Below are 26,876 nucleotides of genomic sequence, written 5' to 3'. Positions count from 1 at the left end.
TCCCCCCTCTTGTTTATGCTATTTGCAATGAAATTTGGGTGAAGTCCATCTTTCTGAGCAACTTGTCCTTGTTTTGGTGTACAAGGAATTTAGAACTCATACTTCTGTGCCATCTCATTAGCATGTATTGATTTATCTGACATGTTTCTGTTTGACCAATCCAACATGTGGCACTGAGAGAAATTCTGAGATTATTACTTTTGAGGCTTTGCCCATCAGACTAAATTCTAATACTTTAAATTGTTGCTGTAAAACCTCAGTTCTACCCTTTCCAATATGACTTCTGCCTGGTTTTCCCACCTGTTACATTACTTAGCCTGGCACCAGAGAAGGAACACATTTGTGATTGCTTGTCACAGCTGAAAATTATGTTGACTATCCCTCTAATTATTGAGTTTCCCGCTAAGATGCCTGTTCTTATCAATAATTTCACTTTGCCTATGGTGGTCATGAATAATCTTGCCTGTGCTTCTGATTTTGTGTACATCACAGATGTCAAGATTGGAAAAAATATTGATAAATCCAGACTCTGTTTTCCTGTGCTGGTTCTTTCTGTTACCTCCTTACAGCAGATGTTCACCCAGTTCCTCTCCTCTATTTCACTTTCCCTCTCTATTTGCATTGTCCAGTTGAATAGGAGTGACCTTGCCTGGTTTCACTATCCAGTCATAGCCAGAGCAACCCCTGCAATGGCTTCTCTTCTCATTTCTGCACCATTACTAGGATCTAAATTTGGCCATTTTTCATCTACACATTGCTCTTATACAATATCATCCAGTGACATGATGTCAGGTTCCACCAAGCTGTAATACCAGTGCAAAATACTGCAAATGCTGGACATCAGAAATAGAAACAGAAAATGCTGGAAATACTCAGCAGGACAGGCAACACCTGTCCCAGCTCTATACATTTTTAGCCCATCCAGTGTCTCAACTACCTCCTCTTTCACTATGATTCAGCAACATCTTCCTTTGTAAAGACAAATGCAAAATAATCATTTAGTAGCTCAATCACAGACTGCCTCCATTCTTAAATCCCCTTTTTGGTCCCTAATTGACCTCATCCTTCCTTTTGACCCCCCCATTTATTATTATTATATTTTTATAGAAGGCTTTTGGATCCCCTTATATGTTGGCTGCCAGTCTATTCTCATTCTATCTTTGCCTCTCTTATTTCCTTTTTGCATCACTGGCAAGGTCAGCATTTATTGCCCATCCCTAATTGCCCTTGAGAAGGTGCTGGTGAACCATCATCTTCAACTGCTCCAGTCCATGTGGTGTAGGAACACCCACAGTGCTGTTCAGAAAGGAGTGCCAGGATTCTGACCCAGTGACATTGAAGGAATAGCCAATATATTTCCAGGTCAGGATGGTGTGTGACTTGGAAGAGAACTTGCAGGTGGTCGTGTTCCTATGCATCTGCTGCCTTTGTCAACCGAGGCTGTAGAGGTCACAGGTTTGGAAGGTGCTGTCGAAGGAGCCATAGTGAGTTGTTGCAGTACATCTTGTAGGTGGTACATAGTGCTGCCACAGTGCATTGGTGGTGGAGGGAATGAATGTTGAAGGTGGTGGATTAGGTGCCAATCGAGCAGACTGCTTTGTCCTGGATGGTGTTGAAGAAAATTCTCCCAAACACACTTCAAAAATGTTTTCTCTATTCCTGCCCAGTCTACTTTAAGATAATCAAAGTCACCCATTGTCACTACTTTCCAGTTTTTGAACCTCTGTAATTTCCTTGCAAATTTGCTCCTCCATAGCTTTCCTATATTTGTGGTAGCCTATATAATGCATGCAGTAATGGTCTTGTTTCTTGTATTTGATTCCCAGAATGGCCACATCCCTCCCTATCTGTATTTTTTAATTCTTTCATGGGATGTGAGTGTCACTGGTAGGGCCAATATTTTTTGTTCATCCCTAACTGCCCTTAAGAAGATGGTGGCAAGTTGCCTTCTAGAACCACTAGAGTCCATGTGGTGCTCGTAGACCCACAATGCTGTTACGAAAGGAATTCCAAGTTTTGAGTACTGTGCCAGGTTTAAGGTGGTATGTGAGTGCTGATCAAGAAGGCTGCTTTGTTCTGGATGATGTCGAACTTCTTGAGTGTTGTTGGATCTGCATTCATCCAGGCAAGTGGAGAGTATTCCAACACATTCCTGACTTGTGCCTTGTAGATGGTGGATGGGCTTTTGGGAGTTAGGAGGTGAGTTACCCACTTCAGAATTCCCAGCCTTTAACCTGCACTTGTAGCCTTATATTTATATGGCTGGTCCAGTTCAATTTCTGCTCAATGATAAACCCCAGGATTTTGATGGTGGTGGGTTCAGCGAGGATAATGCCATTGAACATCAAGGAGAGATGGATAGATTATATAAGAAATAGCAGCAGGAGTGACACCTTTTATCACTTTGCTGGTGATTGAGAGTAGACGGGGGCAGTAAATTGGCCGGATTGGATTTGCCCAGTTTTGTTTGTGGGCAGAACATACCTGGGCAATTTTCCAGTGTTGTAGCTGTACTGGAGCAACTTGGCTATGGGTGTCAAGAAGATAAATAATGTCTATAATGTTATTGGAAATGATTTTAAAATAGAGTTAAGTGGTGTCTGTGTGTATCTTAATTGGATTAAAGCCAGCTGGTCTAGAGGCTTTTATGTATAGAAGAGAAGTAGGTTTGAAATGGTAATTAGATAAACATAGGGAAATAGAAGGGGGCAATTTGCATTTTTGAAGATGCAGGCTTTGAATTCAGTACTAATAAGACCACCAAGTCTCAAGAGGTTTCTTATAAAACTAAATTAAACCTTTATTAATACAAAAAAGATTGTAAGCACGTACATATGTCTACAAAATTACAACTATAATAACTACAAAAATCCCCTAATTAACTTGACTCGCAGTTAGACCACCGGTAAGACAATAGTAAAATACATAGATTTAAATAAACCCCTGGCAAAACACTCTCTGGACAGTCACATTCAAAATGAGTTTCTTTCAGCTCTGGGTCCTTGCAGACAGACTTGAGGCTTACAGGCTGGAGGCTTTAGATCTTAAAAGCCCTCCTCTTTTTACCAACAGCCTTCTCTTCCTATATAAATATTTTCCTCTTTCAATGCAAATTCTCATTGTTGCTAGGTTTTTTTAACTTTATATCTTCTAACAATAAACCCTTTCATAATAGCCACTTTACTAGTAAGCTTTAAAAAAAATGGCACATTGTTTCTGAGCTTCACCTGGTTAGGTGTAATATTTCACTGCTCTTTAGAATGGTCTGCTTAAAAATGCAAATTGCCCCCTTTTACATCTCGCCTTCTATTTTCCTATGTTTACCTATTTACCATTTCAAAGCTATTTCTCTTCTATATATCACAGCCTCTAGAACAGCTGGCTTTAATCCAGCTAAGACACACACAAAAAGACACAGACTCCACTGAACTTATTTTAAAATAATTTGCAATAACATTTTGGACATTATTATATATTCTTGACAATGGGTAATTCTGGTGCGCAAGCCTTCAGTATGACAGCTGGAATATTGTCAGGGCCCATAGGCATTGTAATATCCAGTGCCTTTAGCCTTTTCTTGATATCAAGTGAAGTGAATCAAATTGGCTGAAGATTAGCATCGCTGATGCTGAGGACCTTGGGAGGAGGCTAAGATGGATCATCCGCTTGGCACTTTTGGCTGATGATGATTGCAAATAGTTCAGGCTTACCTTTTGTACTTATGTGCCAGGCTCCCCCATCATTGAGGATGGGGATGTTTGTGATGTCTTGTTAGTTATTTAATAGTCCACCGCCATTCACGACTGGATGTGGCAGGACTGCAGAGTTTTGACCTGATCCATTAATTGTGGGATCACTTAGCCCTGTCTTATTGCATGCTGCCTCTGCTGTTTAGCATACATGTAGCCCCGTGTTATAGTTTCACCAGGTTGACACCCCATTTTTAGGCATGCCTCGTGCTGTACATGGCATGGTCCCCTATTCTCCTCATTGAACCAGTTTTGGTCCTCTTGCTTGATGATAATGTTGGAGTGAGTGATACGTTTGGCTGTGACATCATAGATTAGAGTTGGATACAATTCTGCTGCTGGTCCACAGTGCCACATGGATGCCCAACCTTGAGCTGCTAGATCTGTATCTATCCCATTTAGAAGGGTGTTATAGTGCCACACAACATGATAACTCCCTCTTGCCCTAAAATCCTCTAAGAACTCTGCATTTTGCCAACTCTGCTGTCTCTCGTGCATTCCCCCACTTTCTTTGCTCCAGTATATTACATATGTAGTCAATTGTCCAGGTTCTGAACCTGGGAATTTGAACCTCTCTGACTCTTCTCCTCTCTTTCCTCCTTTAAGACAATCCTTAACACCTGTCTCTTTGAACAAGCTTTTGTCATCTGTCTTAATATTTCGCTTTTTAACTCAGTGGCAATTTATGTCTGATTATTAAAATGTCTTGTGATGTTTTACTATTATAGGTTTTTTTTTATTCATTCATGGGTTGTGGGCTTCACTGGCTGGGCCAGCATTTATTGTCCATCCCTAATTGCCCTAGAAAAGGTGAGCTGCCTTCTTGAACCGCAGCAGTCCATGTTGTGTAGGTACTGCCACAGTGCTGTTAGGAAGGGATTTCCAGGTTTTTGACCCAGCGACAATGAAGGAACGCTGATGTATTTCCTAGTCAGGATGGTGAGTGACTGGTGGTGGAGAGATGATATATAAATGCAAGTTGTTGTAGAGTGACTGCCCTCTGGAATTATATCTTCCAAAAATATTTTCTTCCTGTGTAAATTAAAAGATGTAGCTAACTTATCAAGTTCAATCATTTGATACTCCGTGCATGTATATGCAACCTTGATACTTTGCGGTTCCAGGATTTTCCTCCTCATGTCCTCATCTCAAGTCTAAGCAGTCAGCTATGTGCTGCTTATAAGTGCTGCCTTTAAAACTAACTATTATGCCTGCTTGCAGTCCCCCTACATAATTACCTGAGTTCATTGTTCATCTGAGGACCTGGGAAAGTTGGAAAATATTTGAGTATCTGTCTAACCTTCAATCCTGTCTGACCTTTAGGATGAGTACCTCACCTACTGTCATCGATTTTTTTATTTAGTATAGATTTAATATGCAATATTATTGGACCTTAGATACAGTTAAAAATAATTTTATAAATTACTCTTGAATAGACTCACAAGTTGAGTTTCTCATTTTTTCAAAATTATGAAGTGCTTAATATTGCAACAAATTACTTTGAAGTGCAGTCAACATTGAGAGAAGAGTGTTGGCTAGGGCCAGCAGTTTCCTGCTGTTCTTTGCTATTTTTTTTCATTTTTCATGCCATTCTCTAATTGGTTTTGAAAAAATGGCAGTGAGCCATCTTCTTGGACTGCTGCAGTCATGTTGTAGTTGGTGCTAACCTTGTTGCTTCGTGCCATTGGCTCTTTAACATCCTCTGGAACTAACCAAATAGCAAATGGGCCTTGATTTTATGCCTGGTGTTATGATCCCCAGCTGAGATTACCCCTGGACAAGCCTGATCCCAGAGTGAAGCCCAGCTTGATATATCCTAGCTTTTATTTGTTTATTTAGATACATGGAAAGTAGCTACTGAACAGAGTTACAGGAGTCAGCTGATGAACTTTTAACAAAATATTTATTAAGCAAGAAAAGATGACCTATATTACAATACTCCTTCACCCACAATTATGCCTTTACAGACATACAGATTTGTACGGATAACACAAGTTATAAAAGATATCTTATACTCTAACGTCCATAATAAGTACACAATCCATATACCAATAGGCACCCTGTGGTGAAACATACCACACTGTATACCAAATTGTAGATACCACCTCAACCAGATGCTATGGATCTCTCCTCAACTCCCCTCAGAAGCTTGTCACACTGTGAGCCAACCGGTCTTGCTGTACTCCATCTTTCACACGAGGGTTTCTAACCTCCGCTCTCCGTGACCTCGCTTTGGAATCTTCTTCCAAACCAATGCTTCCTCTCATACTCCTTCTGCAAGGGTTCACCTTCAGAGTTTCGAACTCTCCTTGCGCTGTTCCTCTCCCCTGGGTTACCACATGCATTCAAGCTGTCTTCCACGTAATTTCACCGACTCAGCGTCAGCAGCACACCACTGTTTCACGTGCCCATAGCAAAGAGTTAGACCTTCAGCCACTTCTTTGGACTTTCTTGCCTCTTGCAAGCTGTTCTTGCTTTACATCTGCTGCCTGCAGCTTTTGTCTCTTTAAATCTGAAACTTGGAGCCTTTCTTTCTGTCCCTCACTCTTAACTTCATTAACAGGACCTTTTCCAGGTTCCTGTCCTTCCTTTGACTAGAAGGTGGTCTTTGGACTTTCCCCTTTTGCTTCAGTCTCTCTCTGGCAGCTACTTTCAACCAACTTTAGCTTGGAGCTGGCTATCTTCCCCTTCTAGGTGGCTTCAGTTTGGCAGCTATCTTCCAAACCGGCTGAACTTGAACAGCTTCCAAAACAAAGTTGCTGTTCTTAGCTTTGCTGTGTGTGTCTGTGAGAAGGACCTGCCTCTCTGGACCCATATTGCTAGGCAATATCACTGATTTCCTACTCTTGTGTTTGTTTAACTTCATGAGTCGTAAACTCTCATTAGAAATGCAAGCACATTTTTTAAAAGAAATTAAAACCCCATTTGACCTTTCTTAACACAGATACAGAAATACAAATCAGACTTAAACTTTAAAGCTAAAACTCATTCCTAACACTCACAAATACAAATATAACTTACTTAAACCATCTCTATTTCCTAACACCTGGGCTGAAGGAAGACATCCCCTATAATATAGCACTTCTTCAAATTGACTCCCAAGTGTTTTTAGATTGTGTGTTCAGTCCCTAGAGAGCTAGAGAGGGAGGTAGATCCCACAACCTTCTGAATCAGCCAAGAGTGCTACCATGTAAGCCAATCTGGCACGGTATCTATAGCAAGATTCTAACAATTGCATTGTGAATCACTTCATATGAAGAAAAAGGTATTTTGTTTCAGGTTGTAAATTACCTTGAGTTATAAATATAGGAAACATTTTTGCCTTCTATATGCATAAGATTTTAGAATTAAGTGAATGATGCATTTTTATCAAACCTTTTTTAATAATATTAAACAATGGAAGGACCTAGCATGAAGAGAAAAAGAGAGTGGAACAGACAGACAGGCATGATGTAAGGAGAGGAGATAATGATCAGAAATCATTTTAACAACAGCATAAAATTGGGCGAGGAACAACTGTGCCAAGGTAGCAAAGTTCATAATAAGGTGCTTTCTTGACCCTCTGCAACATCTTGAGAATTTTGAGGATCAAGAAATGAATAAAACTGCATTTTAGAATTTGAAATAAAACATGGAGAAATATAGTTCAATAAACAAGTTTTTAATGAAGTAGAATATTAAACACATGGGGAATTTTCTTTCACTTATTATTAGACATTTGGATGATTTTGCATCTACACTAATAGCTCTCCTATTTTAATGACACATGAATGGGAGAGGAGAAGGAGCTTTGTAGCCTGTTTTACCCAAATTTCATCTGGTGGCATGGCATCTGAAAGAGGCTGACCAGGTTGCCACTGCTACAAATGCAGCTTACTATTCTGCACCTTTCAAAAATCTATTGTTTCAAAAGGCTTATAAGCCAGATGGAAAAGATTTTCTGTCCGGTGTCTAGATAAGGAGTACCTCGGCATATGTGCAATCCCAAAGGTACGCTCCTACATGTGGTATTCAAAATCTACTTAAGACAAAATACATGCAGAAACTTTATCATTATTTCAATCCTCCTTATGGGGATGTGGGGGTGGGGGGGAACGCCAGTTAGTAGGAAAAATACACCCTTTAGTCTCCAGATTTATGATGGGTACTTAGAAAACTTTGCTGCCATATGACCTTTCATTCCAGAGTAGTATCTGTATTTGGTGCCCTTCATTTGAACTAGTGGTTTCATATGCCATTAAGTTCTTATGTCTTCAATGTTAGGAGGGTGACTGATCTATATGACTTACCCATGAAATACCCCAGTCCCATCTGGCAAAAGGACAGAATAATACTGAGATTGTCTCTAAAATCGGTCCTCACATCTTTTGATTGGCCTCTCCTTCCCTACTCCACATTAATCTGTAATAAAATGCAGACTTCATGTAGACGTCAGAGGAGTTTTGTCACTTTGAGACTAGGGCTTGCTGCTATTAAAATAGAAATTGCACTTAAAATATTGGACAAATTAGGTATTTCCTATAATGAATATGCAGAAATTAGAAAATTTACCATATATTGGTATCTATAGTTTGTACTCCATCCGTCTATAAAATATTTTTTAAAATCTGCTAATACTGGGGGAAAGCTCACCACCACCTTCTCAAGGGCAACTAAGGATGGGCAATAAATGCTGGCCTACCCAGCGATGCCCACACCCTATGAACAAATAATTAAAAAGATAGAGAGCTAGCCCAGTAAAACTATTAAAGATGGTATCTGGGCATGCAAAAGAATTGTGCTACTGAAACAATGGCCTGAATTTTTCCCTCCTGGGAGTGGGCTGGGGAGCTGACCGCTGCCCACGATCGGTTCCGCACCATGATTTCATGCGGGCAGGACAACTAAGGCCTGTCCTGCGTGGATCGCGAGCGGTTGCGAGCGCTACCTGTGCGGATGGTGGGGAGGAGAGAGAGTGGGCCTGGCATGCAGCTCGCGCGTACGTGTGAAAGAGCGCTTCAATCTCCCTGAGGCACGGAGCTGCCTCAGGGAGATTGAAGCACTTTTAAAATAAATCATTAAAAACTTAATGAAACACATCCCCTCATGTGATGTGTCACAGGAGGCGGGATCTGTTTTTAATTTCAAAATAATGTTTTTATTTAATTCGTATTAGCTTTATGAAACCTCATTCCGCTCATGGATGAAGTTTCCTAAAATATGCAAAGGCTGCTTGGCCTTTTTGCCTGCCCGCCAACCGTTAGGTTGGAGGGGCAGTGTAAATTTCAATTTAATGAGCTCATTAATGGCCTTAATAAGCCTTTCCATTATCGGCGGGTGCGCAGCTGACTCTGGTGCGTGCCCGCCGGACGAAGTATCGCGTGAGTGCGCAATGACATCGGTACACACATCCAACTTCATCGTGCATCATATTACATTTGTGAGTGTCGGATGCACGTCCGCACGCCTAACATAAAATTCTGGCCTGTGTTACATTTTTCAAACATGGATCATTTTGTTTCACAGTTACTTGTGTGTATTTCATTCCAGTGACACTTTGACCACTTTTACCGTGATTTTACTCAGCCTTTTCTCAGACAGCACCTTTCATGTGGCACTTTGGTGAACCTCTCCCACATTTAAATATACTTAGCAGAGAAATGGCCACCCACACTTTCAAGTGCATAACTGCCAAAATGATGCTTATACAAGTAACCACAGAGTGGAGAAACTTTGGAACTTGCTGCCATAGGGAGTGGTTGAAGCGAATGTTAGAGCTGCATTTATGGGGAAGCTAGACACGCACATGAGGGGGAAGGGAATAGAGAGTCACGAGGAAAGATGGGAGGAGGCTCGAGTGGAGCATATACACCAGCATTGACTTTTTAGGCTTTTAAAAAATTTGTTCATGGTATGTGTGCATCATTGCCTAGGTCAGCATTTGTTGCCCATCTCTAATCGTCCTTGTTCAGAGTGCATTTAAGAGTCAACCCCATTGTTGTGGGTCTGGAGTCACAGATAGGCCAGGTAAGGATGGCAGACTTCCTTCCCTAAAGGACATTAGTGAATCAGATGGGTTTTTACAACAATTGACAATGGTTTCGTGGACATCATTAGACTTTTAACTCAAGATTTTTTTAAATTCAAATTTTACCAGTAATGTTAGTTAAACATAGTGATGTTGAAATGTTGGAGCTTCATATTAATCATGTGCAGGCACATTGACTCTGACATTCTGTTTGTTTAATGCTCTATCTATTTTGCAAAACCACTGCATGAAGCATGCTGTGGAGGCTAAATTTAATACAGATTACAGAACAAAATTAGCTTTGTACAGGCTTTCACCAGTTTCTATTTGTTCTTGTCGGGAGAGGCATTGCCTCTAGAGGCACCATGGAAACCTTTTGTTGGTGCACACAATTGTACCAATTGGTTTCTTTACTTCATCCAACTAGCGGTCTTGATGGTACAATACCAGTTGAAGAATTTTAGCCTTTAGGTGGATCACAAGTCGGACTATTATGTATGTGTCCAGCTAGCCAATTAATCAATATATTTATGAATGTTAAAATCTAAATCAACACAGATCCTTCCACTGAATTTCAGTTGGAAAAGGAGCTTAATCGTCTTGTAATATATATTTGTGTGGCTCTAAAAAGCAATGTTTCGTAGAGAACAAATATTCATACTTACCACTGGTAATTATCTAAATATTCAACTGCTTATCTTTAGTCTTTTAAAATTCTGTAACAAAAACAAAAATAGCTGGAAAAACTCAGCAGGTCTGACAGCATCTGTGGAGAGGAAGACAGAGTTAACGTTTCGATTCCGTGTGACTCTGCATCAGAAATGAAGAGAAATAGAAATGAGGTGAAATATAAGCTGTTTAAGGGGGTGTGGGACAGGTGGAGCTGGATAGAGAGCCAGTGATAGGTGAAGGGAAAGGAGAGATTGCCAAAGATGTCATAGACAAAAGGACAAAGGGGTGTTGATGGTGGTGATATTAGCTAAAGGATGTGCTACTGGTGACATGAAGGGTAGAATGAGCAAGTGACAGATGGCCCTAGTGGGGGTGGGATGGGGGGGAAGGAATCGAAATAGGCTAAAAGGTGCAGATAAAACAATGGATGGAAATAAATTTAAAAATAATAATAGAAATAGGTGGGAAAAGAAAAATATATTAAAAAATATATAATATTATTAGAAAAAGGATCGGAAAGTGGGTGGGGATGGAGGAGAGAGTTCATGATCTGAAGTTGTTGAACTCAATGTTAAGTCCGGAAGGCAGCAAAGTGCCTAATTGGAAGATGGGGTGCTGTTCCTCCAGTTTGGTTTGAGCTTCACCAGAACATTGTAGCAGGCCAAGGACGGACATGAGGGCTTGAGAGCAGGGTGGTGTGTTGAAATGGCATGCGACAGGGAGGTCTGGGTCATGTTTGCGGACTGACCGAAGGTGTTCCGCAAAGCGGTCACCCAGCTTGTTTTTGGTCTCTCCAATGTAGAGGAGACCGCATTGGGAGCAGCGAATGTAGTAGACTAAGTTAAGGGAAGGTGCAAGTGAAGTGCTGCTTCATTTGAAAGGAGTGTTTGGACCCTTGGACAGTGAGGAGGAGGGAAGTACAGGGGCAGATGTTGCACCTTCTGCGGTTGCAGGGGAAGGTGCCGTGGGAGGGAGTTGAGTTGTAGGGGGTGATGGAAGAGTGGACCAGGGTGTCCCGGAGGGAACGATCCCTATGGAATGCCGACATCAGGGGTGAAGGGAAGATATGTTTGGTGATGGCATCATGCTGGAGTTGGCGGAAATGGTGGAGGATGATCCTTTGAATGCGGAGGTTGGTGGGGTGATAAGTGAGGACAAGAGGGACCCTATCATGGTTCTGTGAGGGAGAGGAAGGCGTGAGGGCGGAAGCGCGGGAGATGGGCCGGACACAGTTACGGGCCCTGTCAACCACCGTGTGTGGAAAACCTCGGTTAAGGAAGAAGGAAGACGTCAGAAGAACTGTTTTGGAAAGTGGTATCATCGGAACAGATGTGATGGAGGCGAAGGACCTGAGAGAATGGGATGGCGTCCTTACAGGAAGTGGGATGTGAGGAGCTGTAGTCGAGGTAGCTATGGGAGTCGGTGGGCTTGTAATGAATATTGGTGGACAGTCTATGACCAGAAATTGAGACAGAGAGGTCAAGGAAGGGAAGGGAAGTGTCAGTGATGGACCATGTGAAAATGATGGAGGGGTGGAAATTAGAAGCAAAATTAATAAGTTTTTCCAGGTCCAGATGAGAGCGCGAAGCAGTCATCAACGTACCGGAGAAAGACTTGTGGGAGGGTGCCTGGAACAAGGAATGTTCCACATACCCCATAAAGAGACAGTCATGGCTGGGGCCCATGCGGGTACCCATAGCCACATCTTTTATTTGGAGGAAACGAGACGAGTTTAAGGAGAAATTGTTCAATGAGAGAACAAGTTCAGTCAGACAGAGGAGAGTAGTGGTGGATGAGGATTGTTTGGGCCTCTGTTCGAGGAAGAAGCAGAGAGCCCTCAGACCATCCTGGTGGGGGATGGAGGTGTAGAGGGACTGGTTGTCCATGGTGAAGAGAAGGCGGTTGGGACCAGGGAACTGGAAATTGTTGATATGATGTAGGATGTCAGAGGAATCGCGGATGTAGGTGGCAAGAGACTGGACAAGGGAAGAGAGAATAGTGTCAAGATAGCAAGAAATGAGTTCCATGGGGCAGGAACAGGCTGACACGCTCGATAATCCGGGACAGTCCTGTTTGTGGATTTTGGGTAGGAGGTAGAAGCGGGCCATCCTTGGTTGTGAGACTGAGGTTGGAAGCTGTGGAGGGAAGATCTCCAGAGGAGATCAGGTCAGTGACAATCCTGGAAACAATGGCTTGATGTTCAGTGGTGGGGTCATGGTCCGGGGGAAGTAGGAGGAAGTGTCTGCGAGCTGGCACTCAGCCTCTGCGAGGTAGAGGTCAGTGCGCCAGACAAGAACAGCAGCACCCTTGTCAGCAGGTTTGATGATAAAGTCAGTGTTGGACCTGAGAGAACAGAGTGTGGCAAGTTCAGAAAGAGACAGATTAGAATGGGTGAGAGGAGCAGAGAAATTGATGTCACGCCGACAGTCCTCAATGAAAAGATCAAGAGCAGGTAAGAATCCAGAGGGAGGGGTCCAGGTGGAGGGAGAATATTGGAGGCGGGTAAAAGGATATGTTGAACGGGGGGAGGATTTCTGCCCAAAGAAGTGAGCACAGAGACGAAGGCTGCGGAAGGAGAGTTCAGCGTCGTGCCGAGCCCGAAATTTATTGAGGTGAGGGCGTAAGGGTATGAAACTGAGTCACAACGCTCCTTTTAAAATTCTAGCTCATTTGTTGTATGTGCTATCTAATTGATCTAAATTTTCTAAATAGAAACTGCATACAAGTGTAAATGGTTTTTGACCACATTTTTCCACTAGAATGTTTTAAATGATAACTGCAATAACCAGATGAAATATTTAGAATTCCCTCCCTAAACCTCTCCATGTCCCTCGCTTTCCTTATTTAAAGTGCTGCTTAAGAGCTACCTCTTTGACCAAGCTTTTGTCTATCTGTCCTCATTTTCTTATTTGACTAGGTGTCAAATTTTGTTTGATAACGTTCCTGTGAAACACTTTGCAATGTTTTATTACATTAAAGACTATATAAGAGTATGGGAGTTATCACTGGTCAACATTTATTCCCCAGTTAACATCATTAAAAACAAATTATCTTTGTGGAGGCTTGCTGTGTGCAAATTGGCTGCTGCATTTCCTATATTACAGTGGCTATACTTCACAAGTAATTTACTGGTTGTAAAGCATGTTGGGCTCTCCTAAGGTTGTAAAAAGCTGCATATAAATGTAAGGTTTTTTTTATAAATACAAGTTGTTGTCTGGATATGAAACATTCCCCACACTGACCAAAGCCTCTGAACTTCCATCTGCTAGCTTTCCTCCTTCACTTGTCAGTCGTCAGCTGGTACTTACAATAAATTGTTACATTATAATTTCAAAGAATTCAACTACTTTTGTACTATCTAGGCTTAATATTACAATAATCAAGTCACTACCACTTTAGAGGTTCTTTATTATTTTAGCTTCAGGCTGTTCTTCCATCTCTATGTTTAGATGGCTAATAGAACCTGTTTAAACTGTACTGCAGTGGTCCATGACACCATCTGATTCTTTGTACAAGCTGTTCACTTGTCGCTGTATATTTTGTTTTATCCCCAACTTTTGGTTTTAATATCACCTACCTCCATCAAATAGACCTCAGTCTTTTTCTGACAATGTGGGTAGGTTAACAAAATAAAACACCCCAAAACATTTCACAGGAGCGTTATAAACAAAATTTGACAACAACCATTTTCATTTCATACAGCAGCATTTAATGTAGGGAAAAAAATGTGTGTTGCAGAACTATTGAGGGAGTGAACAGACACTGAGCTGGGATGGGAGAGTTGTTCCCATCACAGAGAAGTGGCCAAAGCCTTTGTCAGAATGAGAAGTTTTAAGAAACCTTTTAAAGGTAGCAAGATTAGTGAGCGAAAAAATGCTGGGAGTTCTGTAAAGTACAGTCGTGGTGGATAAAGCATTTCTTGCAAAAGGTCAGCTGAAGAGTAGGACAGTCTCCCTTTAAGTTTGACTTTTATGTTGACTTTTCCAGGTTTTTCACATTTCTCTAATTTACTTATTAAGTATTTTTAAACTTTATGTAAAATTTATAACTTCTAAAGCCCCGATGAGACTGTACAACTGACGTGTTATTGTCTCTTTGATGACAGGAAGCCATGTTTTGCATTGTGTTGCGTGGAGCACGTCTTGGGCAAGCTATATTAAGTGATGTCCTTCAAGCAGGCTGTGTTCCTGTGATCGTTGGGGATTCTTACATCCTCCCGTTTTCAGAAGTACTGGACTGGAAAAGGTATGCAGTGTGTGCTGGAATTTCGCCAGCTTATTTTCACCAGCAGAATGCATAAAGTAACAATTATTTTAAAAATTCTAAGCTTTTATATTTTCGAATATTTGAATGCTGGACAAGGTTTTAAATGGCAGAGGATTCATGATGGGTGAAATGTTATTAAAAATGAATTTAAGTCTTTCATGAAAATCAGTTCAGATTTTAAAAGTTAACTAGTTTCTCTAATCTGTTTCCATGTTGATGTTGATATGCTTTAACAGTGTGGTATTTAATATTAATTTCCCCTTTTTCTGCATTCTTGTATATACTCCAGTCCCCTCCCCCCCCCCTCACCAACCACTGCCAAACACACTGATTTCTGGGCGCTGATTTTCCCTTCTTGCCATTGCAATAATATATGCTCTTCAGGTTTTCAAATCCCTGTGTGAGAGTACATTAATTTTCATGAAAAAAATGCATGATTTCACCATTGAAAGAGCTGTCTAATTTACTTCAGTGAGAAATGACAGGCAAAATGGCAGCCTCCTGTACGATTCTGTGATTGAACCGTTAAAAGTATACCTGTTGTTTCTCAGACCTTCAATGATTTAGGTTGATTTCCTTCACTGTTGAGAGTCAAGCTGAAAGTCAATAAGCACAATTTCCACTTTGTTATATTTTTTCAGAAATCTTTTTAATGTTTCTTTACACAGGCTCACAAATCAGATTCAAAAAGAAAACCATGCTAACTTTTTTATTTCGATTCACTTTATGCTAGAATGAGGACTGACATGGTGAAATGAATACAACTGGTTTGCTTTTGTCCAAAAAGCACTATTAATAATCCAGAGAATCTTGTATAGAATGGTATTGAGTCATGCAAGCCAGCAAGGTTCCAGGTTCAGTCCCTGGCCTGTGTTTGACTTAGCTGATCTCAGCCATGGTGTCAGTGGGAATAGTAGAATCAGCTTCATGTTCACTGAATTGGGGAGGGGACGTTTGAAATCAGCTCAGGAATCCAATTTTCATCACTATACTGTATCTGGATATTTGGTGGGGACAGGATGTTGTGCAGCTGTGAAGGTTTGTGTATTTGAATATTATAATCCGCTAATGGTCATTGTTTAGTTTTGTGCAGGAGCAAGTTTTTTCCTCCCCTGGTCAACCATGTGCATGGAATATCTTTACCATTCTTATGAGTCTACAAACTTGAATAACCAACTGAGATTTTATTAGTCTAACGCAGAATGTAGATTTCCTCCTCGGGAAATTAACTGCAGTTACCACAGCTTAAATGCAGGTTGGCAAGAACCAAGGCTTAGGGACTCCCTAATGTGTATAGGTATATTGGTAAAATTTAATAAGAGAAAACTATACACTGTACGCACACAGCTGCTGTGTTTCCTGTTGCTTGTCCGGCTAGGACAGCGTTCTTCATTGCAAGGCCTGCGAGCCAGTGGCAGCTCCCATTGGTGCTAAGTGTGTCTCCCTGACCAATGGTGCTCCGCCCCGGTAACGCCAGTCAGGGCCCGGAGAACAGAGTGTGATGGAGTGGAGTCCGGTGTCCCGAGGAGGGGAGGCTGGCTGCGAGGTCTGGGAGTGAATTGTTGCAGAGTGGAGCCCCAGGTTGTGGTTGGGGGGGGTGGGTGGGGTGGAGGGAGGAAGAAGAGACTGACAACTGAGTGTGTGTGTGTGGGAGTGGGTGTATGCCTGTGTATGTGTGACAGAGAAAGAGTGTGCATGTGTGTGAGATCCGTTTGTATCCAGGAAACGGGCCCAGCCCTTCAGGATTGAGCCGACCCTAACAGTGGCCTCCACCCGGGGAGACGCCACCTGGCATTTTGATGCAGTTCCCCACTGGAAGTGTTCAAGAGGTAGCTGCCATCGCAGTGGGAAATGGCATACAGGAGTGTGCCAACAGCTCACTGGAAGAGAGAAGCACATTCTGCAGGTCAATCCCTCAGCCTAACACTGAGGCACTGCCAAGTCAGTCCACTTTAAGCCTGCATTTCCCCAGAAAGAAAAATGTGTTCTGCTTTTTGATTAATGTCCTTTCTTCCTTTGCGTTATTGTAAGCAGGAGCGAATCAGACAATGGCCTCTATTATTGACGTCAATATGGCTCTCACGTTGCAGGTTTTTTCTTAAAGTGGCCCTTGCTTAAAAAATCGTGAAGATCACTGGGCTAGAACTACATCACCCATTAGGGCTTTGTTTATCAAACATCACTGAAGCTGAGTGAGAAGATTCCCAGTTCTCAGTGATATTAATGCATATGCAAGTCCATGCTCATATTCAGGATTTGATGCTTGCATAATTATATTGCGCAGATATAAACAGTTGATGCTAAAACTTCATGTGTGACAGTTTGCTTGTTGCCAAGGTGTTGCAATACTGCTGGTTTCCATGCAATCATACACCAGCACATGTCTGCAGTTTCAGAAGTGAAGAGAAAAACCTGGGATAATCCTTCCGTATTCATTTGTATAAACCTAACCATTACTTTCTCTGTGTTTATTTTCCAGAGCCTCTGTGGTCATACCTGAAGACAAGCTTTTGGAAATGTACAGTATTCTAAAAACTATTCCTCAGCAACAAGTTGAAGACATGCAGAAACGGGTATGGCAAAATGAATATATTCACTAAAGATGATGTCAGTTGAAATTAGATTTGATTGTACTCGCATATAAATCCTTTATCGACTACAATATCTTCATTCCAATCCTTGGCATCCATTTTTATTTTTGTTTATCAACAAGCACTTGTGAATGCCCACAAGTTGAAGTCCAACTTTGAACGATAATTAGAAAATGTGTGAGTATAAATAGGTGAATAGAATGTATGAGTATTATTAGGGGTGATTAAATTCAATTAGCAATTTCCACTAATAAAGTACAAAAAAACTTTTAGTGAATAAGTGAAAACTGTTTTCTCACAAATTTGAAGTTAAAAACAAAAATTTCCCATTGTTTCTTTACCACCATGACTTTTGTGCACAATACCCTCTTCTTCCCCAGTATTTTAAAACATAGAATAATCTTGTTTAATTATAATGGGACTTATCTTCAGTTCTTACAAAAAGTGTTGTGCAATCTTTGCATCAGAGAAAGACAACTGCCAACTCCTGTTTTATTGTTTAGATTCAGAGGAATCAACATCCTGGGGGGTGTTACTATTGACCAGAAACTGAACTGAATGAGCCACATAAATACTGTGGCTACAAGAGCAGGTCAGAGGCTCGGAATCCTCTGGCGAGTAACTCATCTCCTGACTCCCTGAAGCCTGTCCATCATCTGCGAGGCACAGGTCAAGGGTGTGATGGAATACACTCCACTTGCCTGGATGAGTGCAGCTCCAACAACACTCAAGAAGCTTGACACCATCCGAGGCAAAGCAACCCGATGATTGGCACCCCATCCACAAACATTCACTCCCTCTACCACCGATGCACAGTGGCAGCAATGTGTACCATCTACAAGATGCACTGCAAGAACTCACTGAACCTCCTTAGACATCACCTTCCAAACCCATGACCACTACCAGACAAGGGCAGCAGAGACATGGGAACACCACCACTTGGAAGTTCCCCTCCAAACCACTCACCTGACTTGGAAATATATTGCTGTTCCTTCACTGTCGCTGGGTCAAAACCATGGAACTCCCTCCCTATCAGCACTGTGGGTGTACCTACACCACATGGACTGCAGCGGTTCAAGAAGGCAGCTCACCACCACCTTGTCAAGAGCAACTAGGGACAGGCAATAAATACTTGCCTAGCCAGCGAAGCCCACATCCTGTGAATGAATAATAAATAAATAAATGCAGTGAAAGATCCCATAAACAGCAAATGACTCAATTTTTTTGGTGTTGAGGGAAGATTGTTAGTTAGGACCATGGTGATCTCCTTGTTCCTTCTGAAATAATGTCGATTGTTCACATGTACATGTAGTAGCAGATAGGACCTCACTTAAACACGTTTTCATCAGTATGATGGTACCTCCAAAACTGCAGCTCTCCCTTCATACCATATAGAAGTGTCAGACCAAATGTTCAACTCCATAGACAGCCAAACTTCTGATTCAGAGATTGGAGTGCTACCACTGTACCAAGCTGACATTTATCTAGTATCAAAATTAGTTTCTTAAAATTTGCAATGCTACTTCATCCATTTGAGCCTTAAAAGGCTCCTGAAACAGGTCATTATTTCATGCCTACGTTACAAGAATAACTCCGCTTTAAAAGTTCTTCATTGATTGTGAAGCTCTTCGATAAGTCCAGTGGTCGTGAAAGAGGCCACATAAATGCTTTTATAAATTGTATAATTTTTTAAAGCAAAGGGGTTAAGTGATGTTTCCTTTTTAAAAGCATGCGGTGTAGAGCGGTTCTCTACTTAAGAGTATTCTCTCTTTTTTTCTGATGTTCACTAAAGTAAAGAAGCCCAGATGAGCCCGGGCCCCTCTTATTGTTTCATTTGCCAGCTGTGTTTCACTAGTTGTTTACATATCTCTGGTGCCATAGGCAGCTGGAGTATATTGTTGAGTGTCTTTGGACCACATTTCGGCTGTGAGCAGCAGAACTGTCATTTAATGACAAATTCAAAGGGGTGTGCACTGGCCTGTCAGACAGTGTCAGTATCTGAGCTCAGTCGTCAAAATACTTCTGAAGAGAAGTTTTGAAGAATTTAAAATGTCCGCAGGTACCTTTTGTATTTTTCAGCACAACTCTATTAACCGTCAACATCCCTCCTGCAGAAAATTGCGATCGACTGAATTGTTATTCCTAAGGGGTTGTTATCGATTAAAAATAATATTGGAAAAAAACGCACACTGCAATTCATGCGTTGGTGTGAAATTATATGAAATACAGAATACGCTCAACATAAAGTCAGATATTAAAATGCAAGCCTTGCAGATGTAAGAAGTCTGAAACAAAAAAAAACCAAAAAAAAGCTGGAAATGTGCAGCAGGGTCAGTCAGCATCTGCAAAAAGGACAGTTTACTTTTCAGATGCATAGCCTTCAGACCTGAAAATAAGAGATAGCATGCCTAAAATAGAAAGGTGGGAGGTCAACAAGAACAGAGGAAGTATCAGTAGAATGATGCAACAGATCACCTCTGAAGAAATGAATGAAAGCATTAAAGGAAAAAGAGGCACTACGGAACCAAAGGATGCATGATTATCTGAGGAAATTGAGAAAATAGTTGCAAACTTTTCAGTTTGTACCTACACAGTTTTCAGTCTCACCAATCTCTCATTTTCTCATTTTCTTTAAGGTTCTCACTTCCTTGGGTATTTAGATATCATCTTATTTATTTAATGTCTCTGTTACATCTTTCCATTAAGGCTTCCTTTGGGATTTTTGTTTTCTCTACGTTTCACCTTAGCTCTTTAAACACACCCAACCCAGTCTGTCCCATTTCACTTCTGCCAAAGGGTCTACACCTGAACCGTTGGAATCTGTTGTTTCACAGATGATAATTGACCTGCTGTGTGTTTTCAACTTTTCCAATTTAGAGTCAGAGAGCCTGAGCCAGATTTTACTGTAAGCGTCATCTCTCAGTTAGACTGAGACCTTCAGCTGGAAACATTTTTGAAAGTGTGTTATGATAACAGTGCAGTGAGGGAAAGGGGGTATCTGGGACCTGAGTGAGTGAGGCAACTAATTGTGTGTCTCTTGCCCAGTCAGGTTGAAGGATTATGAAATTAACAGTGCAAGAACTGAGAAGGAAGTGCAAATTAGAGTGAGTTAATTCTATGTCAAATCAGGACCAGAGAGAAAGTAGATTGGATTGAGAGAGAAAAAAGAAACAATCAAAAGTTTAAAAAGTTTTAAAATTTAATTGTGGCTTTTTAAAAATCTCCAACAATTAATAACTGAAGAAATAAAACTACTAATTTTCAGTGCTAGAGAAGTGGGTTGATTTGAAATTGTTGATTACTGCTGTTAAAAGGATGACGAAGTTTATACTGACAATATGTAACTTTGAGGTGAGTTGAATTTCTTTCTATCACAAGGAAACAGCAATGTCACACACCATTCAATGCATGTCGATGTGAAGCAGACAACAAGATGCCATTTTCGTAAAGTTAATGACTGAGTAACACAACTCAGGCAGCAACTTTTGGATAGTTACAACCATACATTTGCTCCTTGCCTGATGATGCAGCACCAATTAGGCATAAATAACATAGAGCGCTATTATTTTGACAGCAAAATATGACTCATTGATGTTCTGTGCTGGTGTTGTATGCAGTTTGAGAGGAAAGATGAGAAAAATAACCCATTGTAATTATCAGGTTGATCACCTAGCTTTTTTAGCATTCCTTTGAGCAGATGTTTGAACTGTATGATTATGCACATTAGTGAAGGGATATTGTACACTTTCTATGGTTGAACCTTCGATTCATTAAAAGCAGAACAAAAAGGAATTTTTTAGCTTTGTTTCTGAGATTCATTTTTAAATGGTATTGCCATCTTTAACATCCTCATGACAGCTATTGCCCCTAACTAAGAAAGGAGATCTATATTCTGTGTGAAGACCTCCAGGAAGGCATTGGAAGAACCTGGACAGCCCTACTCATTGACCTTTCCATCCCTTGCTGTAAGGGGATTCTCATTTCTCCTCTTCCTTCATTGTCCTATTTCTCAATGCTATCTCAACCTTTTAGTGCCTTTGGCGAGAAATATGTCTACAAACATCATTGTGTTGATTAGATTTGGAAAATGCACATCCCCTGTATAGCATAGCATAGTAGTGAGAATTGGTGTGTGTGCGTGTGTTCTTTAATATCTGCAAGAAAGAAGAGATGCATTTTTTTGGTCTTTGGGAGCATGCAAAGGCCTGTTTAAGATGGTGGATTATACCTTTTGTTTAAGAAGTCTTGGTGAGAGAGACCAATAGAGCGTGAGATCAGATAGCTGGGACCTTCTCTAACAATTAACTAGCAGCCAGTAGTTTTTTCTCATGATTTTAGAACAAATAGCAATGAACCAAAATCCTTCAATTTTTGGCTGATTTTATGACTCTACTCAATTTGCACTAAAACCCAGTTCTTGACTGTAGGGACAAGAGATTAGTAGATTGTTAACTTGGTGAATTTGTAAGTATGCTTTCCAGTGCTGCAATACAGTAATTACAGTTTTACTGGATATGCTTTACTACAGAATAATTTGTACCACATTGGCTTAGTTTGGCCTACATGGGCAACAGATGCATAGGTGTTTGAGTGTTTAGCATTTTGTGCCTTCCCTCTTTGAGGTTGTCCATCTGTTTTTAATCTTTGGAGTATTATTATTGGTGTGCTTGAGAAACCTATCCGTGTATATGTATGAATAACATATTCCAGTGTCATTCTATTGTGAAAGACCTAGCATTGGATACATTATACATTTGGGACAAGTTTGCTAGCCCCAGAAAGACTTTGAAAACTGCAATTGAATAGGACACATGTCCCCTATTGACTTGAGACTACGAAACAGAATTAAGCTGGTCGGCTGGAGTTTATGCTCCACATGAGCGTTCTCTCACCCTACAATATGTAACCCTATCAGCGTATCCTCCTATTCATTTCTTTCTCACCTACTTATCTAGCTTTGTCTAAAGTATGCTGAAATTTACAGATGGCACCAAACTGGAGGTTGTAAACTATGCTGAGGAAGACTCCCCACCCCCCCTAATAAAACACAAAACCAAGAAACTTGTAGAATGGACGTACATGTGGCAAATTAACATACCCGTATACAAATCCCTGTTATAATTCAAAGCTTCTGTATAATTTTCTCTCTGAACATTTTCATATCAGTTAACTTGAGTAGATCTTATCACTTACAATGCTACTGATTTTTGTGTAATTTTTTTCCCTTGCGGAGCCACATAAAAACCAGAACTTGTATTTTTGAAGCATTTTTAATATAGGAAAATGTCCCAAGCCACTTCAGATGTAAGTAATATGACAAAAGTTGATACTGAGCCAAGAAGGAGATATTAGGAAAGGTGACTTAAAGTTTGGTCAAAGAGGTGCATTTTAAGGAGGGTCTTAAAGGAGAAGGGAAACCAACTGAGGGACTGAGAAATTTAGTGAGGGATTTAGGGCCTGGACAGCTGCTGTTTTGGTTACATTAGTGGTATGAAAGAAGTAGGGGATGAACTGGAATCCAGAGTTAGAGGAATGCATGGATTTCAGAGGGTTATAGGACTCGAGGATATTATGGAGATGAGGAGGTCCAAGACCAAGGAGAGATTTGAACATGAAGGATGAGCATTTTAAAATAGAGACATTGGTGCACTGGGAGCCAATACATGCCAGTGAGCATACGGGTGTTGCATTAGTGGGACTTGGTGCAGGATAGAATGCACGCAGCAAAGGTTTGGATAAGCTTGTGTTAATGATGAGGAGGCTGACCAAGAATTGATTGCAATAGGCAAGTCTGGCGGTAACATTTGATAGAAATGCTGAAGGGATATACATCCAATTCAGAACAGATGGCAATCTCTTCAAGCTAAGACGACTGAAATCCTCAAATAAGGTATCAGAGATAATGATACTGGAAATGTTGTTTGCCAATGATTGTGCCCTCATGTCACACAGTAAACAAGGCCTTCAAAGGGTCATGGACTGGTTTTTTAAAAGAGGCTGACAACTATGGGCTAACCATCAGCTTAAGGAAGACAGAGATACTCCACCAATCACCACCAATCTGACCATAACCTATCTACTCTAATGATCAATGACACAACCTAGAAGACTGTAGGTAACTTCACCTACCTTGGAAGCACAATCTCCAGAAATGCATTGAAAGCGAGATGGCAAATAGAATTGCCAGAACAAGTTCAGCATTTGCCCGTTTATGCAAGGGAGACTGTGGAGGAAGTGTGTTATCAAGCTTACAACAAAACTTAATGTGTACAAAGCTGTGGTAATACCTACCTTTCTATATGCTTGTGATACATGGACTATCTACTCCAGACACATCGAGCTGCTCCGCATGAGATGCATTTGGAACATCATGAGCATCAAATGGGAGGACAAAATCCCCAACCCTCTAAGGTGCTTCAAAGAACAGAAATATCTGGAACTGAAGCACTCATCATCATTGGATGGATTGGGCATGTGGTACATATGACTGACAAAACTCCCTAAGGCAGTAATGTTTCACAACTTGAACTTAGACATTGCCAGCAAGGCAAGCCAAAATTAAAGTTCAAGGACTCCTTGAAGGCAAACCTCAGGAAATGTGGCATGTCCGCCACAAACTGGGAGAAAAATGCACAAGAAAGAACTACCTGGAGAGCAACCCTAAATATTGACATTCTTTTCTTCAAACAGTGAAGAATACAATTAGCTAAGGAAAACTGCAAGCTAGAAGGACCAGATGACCCCAACAAAATCAGACAGTTCATCATTATCCACACTCTGGATAGCTATGCAGGTCTGCAGTCTGGCTCCACAGTCACATTAGAACACACAACAGATGACTATGCATGCAAGAAACATCCATCTTCAATAACAGGGAAACTGACAACAGAGGTAACAAAAGCATGGCTGAGAGTCTCAGTGGCAGATTAGATGATGTAGGGGATACAAGTAGGCGTTGTTAGAGGCTGCATTTGTGATGAGAGAATATGGTGTCATAAATAGGACCCTAAAGTTATGAACAGTCTGATTTTCAAAGACAGTGGCCAATAAAGGTGATAGAACTTGAATACTGCTGAAAAAAGAGACATGTCGAAGCTTTTCATCTTGCACTCATCAGGCTACTTCGCAAGAATACCAATATAAGGGGAAAGCAATTTATACTGAATGCGAAGAGAGTGCTGATTAGTTGGCAAGTGGATTCTGGTAGAGGTGTTGCCAGGGAGAATGCACAAGTGATGGTGTCTGACAGTTAACTGCCAAGCATTGAAATTTGAACTAGGCTGCCTGACCATGATTGGTCAAGGCATTGCCCTGAGCAATGAGTCAGCAAACGGCTGTCACTTACTTTGTTTAGCTGAAACAGGTGCAACGTGTGTACATGCTCTTCCATCTGCAAAGAACAGGGCCCCGTATATATATATATATATATATATATATATATATATATGTAGCTTCCAGTACGCTTAAATGTGCCACGCGGTGAGCCCGATTGACAATTTCAAATTGGTTGTCAGCGTAATTCTTAGCACACTGAGGATTATTTAGCAAATACAAAAATTACTGGAAAAACTCAGCAGGTCTGACAGCATCTGTGGAGAGAAAGACAGAGTTAATGTTTCGTCTATCTTCAGAACTAAAGAGAAGTGGAAATGTGGTGAAATATTTACTGTTTAAGCGGGGGTGGGACAGATAAAGCTGGATAGAAGGCCAGTGATAGGTGGAGGCAAAGGAGAGATTGCAAAAGATGTCATAAACAAAAGGTCGAAGGGGTGTTGATGGTGCTGATGCTGGCTAAAGGAGGTGCTGATGGTAACAGTAAGAGTAGAAAGCAAGAAGAGCAAGTGCAGCCTAAGCCATAATCCTGAACAAAAAGCAGTTTAAAACAAAAATCAAAATTATTTTACTGTCTTCCTCACCACAGATGCTGTCAGACCTGCTGAGTTTTTCCAGCAATTTTTGTTTTTGTTTGGCTAAGGAAGGCTATGATGAGAGCGAAACTAAAGGGTCATTCTTCTGAAGGAGAAAGGAGTGAGGATAAAAGATTTCCAGACTTTGTTCCAAAAGGAAACAAGAGCCAATTTTAGGAGACAACACCCTGTGCCAAAAAACCTGACAGACAGTCAACCTGGCTCTGGCGAATGCTTGAAATGGTCATTGGGGCCCAATGCTTGTTCTAGCCACACACCACCCCCCCCCACTTCACCTTGCCAGAATTGGAATGTGATAAGCGGAGCAGGAACCTGGCCTGCTCTGTTCTGCTTGAGATTCTTTAATGGCCAGTGCAGCCTAAGCCATAATCCTTAACAAAAAGCAATTTAAAACAAAAATCAAAATTATTTTTCTCTGGAGTCAGGCAGGAGGAGCTGGAGTACTTGTCCAAGTCTGTGGTACTTGTGATTGGGCCAACTCTCTTGTTGCTCCACCCTTCCCTCCCAGGGTTTACCATTGGGCTCAAAAACAAAAATAGCTGGGGAAACTCAGCAGGTCTGACAGCATCTGCAGAGAGGAATACAGTTAACGTTTCGAGTCCGTATGACACTTCATCAGAACTGAGGAAATATAGAAAAGAGGTGAAATATAGGCTGGTTGAGGGGGGTGGGGCAGCTAGAGCTGGATAGAGGGCCAGTGATAGGTGGAGGCAAAGAAGAGATTGCCAAAGATGTCATAGACAAAGGGACAAAGGGGTGTTGATGGTGGTGATATTATCTAAAGAATGTGCTAATGGTGACATTAAGGGTAGAAAGCAGGACAAGCAAGTGACAGAAGGCCCTAGTGAGGGTGGGGTGGGGGGAAGGGATCAAAATGGGCTAAAAGGTGGAGATAAAACAATAGATCAAAATAAATTTAAAAATAGGTGGGAAAAGAATATATTAAAAATGATAAATTATTGAAAAAAGGGGGATCGGAAATGGGGTGGGGATGGAGGAGAGAGTTCATAATCTGAATTTGTTGAACTCAACGTTAAGTCCAGAAGGCTGTAAAGTGCCTAGTCGGAAGATAAGGTGCTGTTCCTCCAGTTTGCGTTGAGCTTCACTGGAACATTGCAGCAGGCCAAGGATGGGCATGAGAGCAGGGTGTATTGAAATGGCAAGCGACAGGGAGGCCTGGGTCATGCTTGTGGACAGACCGAAGGCGTTCCCTTCCGCAAAGCAGTCCCCCAGTCTGCGTTTGGTGTCTCCATTGTAGGGGAGACCGCCTTGGGAGCAGCGAATGCAGTAGACTAAATTGAGGGATGTGCAAGTGAAGTGCTGCTTTAATTGAAAGGAGTGTTTGGGCCCTTGGACGGTGAGGAGGGGGGGAAGTAAAGGGGCAGGTGTTGCACCTTCTGCAGTTGCATGGGAAGGTGCCGTGGGAGGCAAGGCAAGTGAGCTGGCATTCATATTTTTAAAATGGACGAGCTGTCTGTAGAGGCATGACTGGTGCTGGCAGTTCACCCAAGTAATGTTAATGAGGATAGAGATTCAATTGCTGCCTGGCTTCAGGCCTCCTAGTTGGGGCATGTGCTTTGAGTGCCATCCATTTCAGGCCTTTAAATGGGCCTAAAGGAATTTGAACCCCCGACTGTTTAAGATATAGATATATTTCAAACAC

The 26,876-nt window shown here is 41.4% G+C and overlaps 1 protein-coding gene across 2 annotated transcripts in view; it reads left to right on the top strand.

The window, feature by feature from the left end:
* ext2 (exostosin glycosyltransferase 2) overlaps window positions 1-26,876 on the top strand; it is a 182,890-nt gene that overhangs the window by 75,291 nt on the left and 80,723 nt on the right. For both annotated transcript variants that reach the window (XM_041196924.1, XM_041196923.1), the window contains exons 6-7: window positions 14,534-14,673; window positions 17,174-17,267. In XM_041196924.1, the coding sequence (XP_041052858.1) occupies window positions 14,534-14,673; window positions 17,174-17,267 (234 nt within the window). The remainder of the gene's footprint in view (window positions 1-14,533; window positions 14,674-17,173; window positions 17,268-26,876) is intronic.

The sequence above is a fragment of the Carcharodon carcharias genome, chromosome 10, assembly GCF_017639515.1.
Source record: "Carcharodon carcharias isolate sCarCar2 chromosome 10, sCarCar2.pri, whole genome shotgun sequence".
NCBI lineage: Eukaryota > Metazoa > Chordata > Chondrichthyes > Lamniformes > Lamnidae > Carcharodon > Carcharodon carcharias.
The sequence above is the reverse complement of the archived record's forward strand: the minus strand, read 5'-3'. Positions and strand labels throughout refer to the sequence as shown.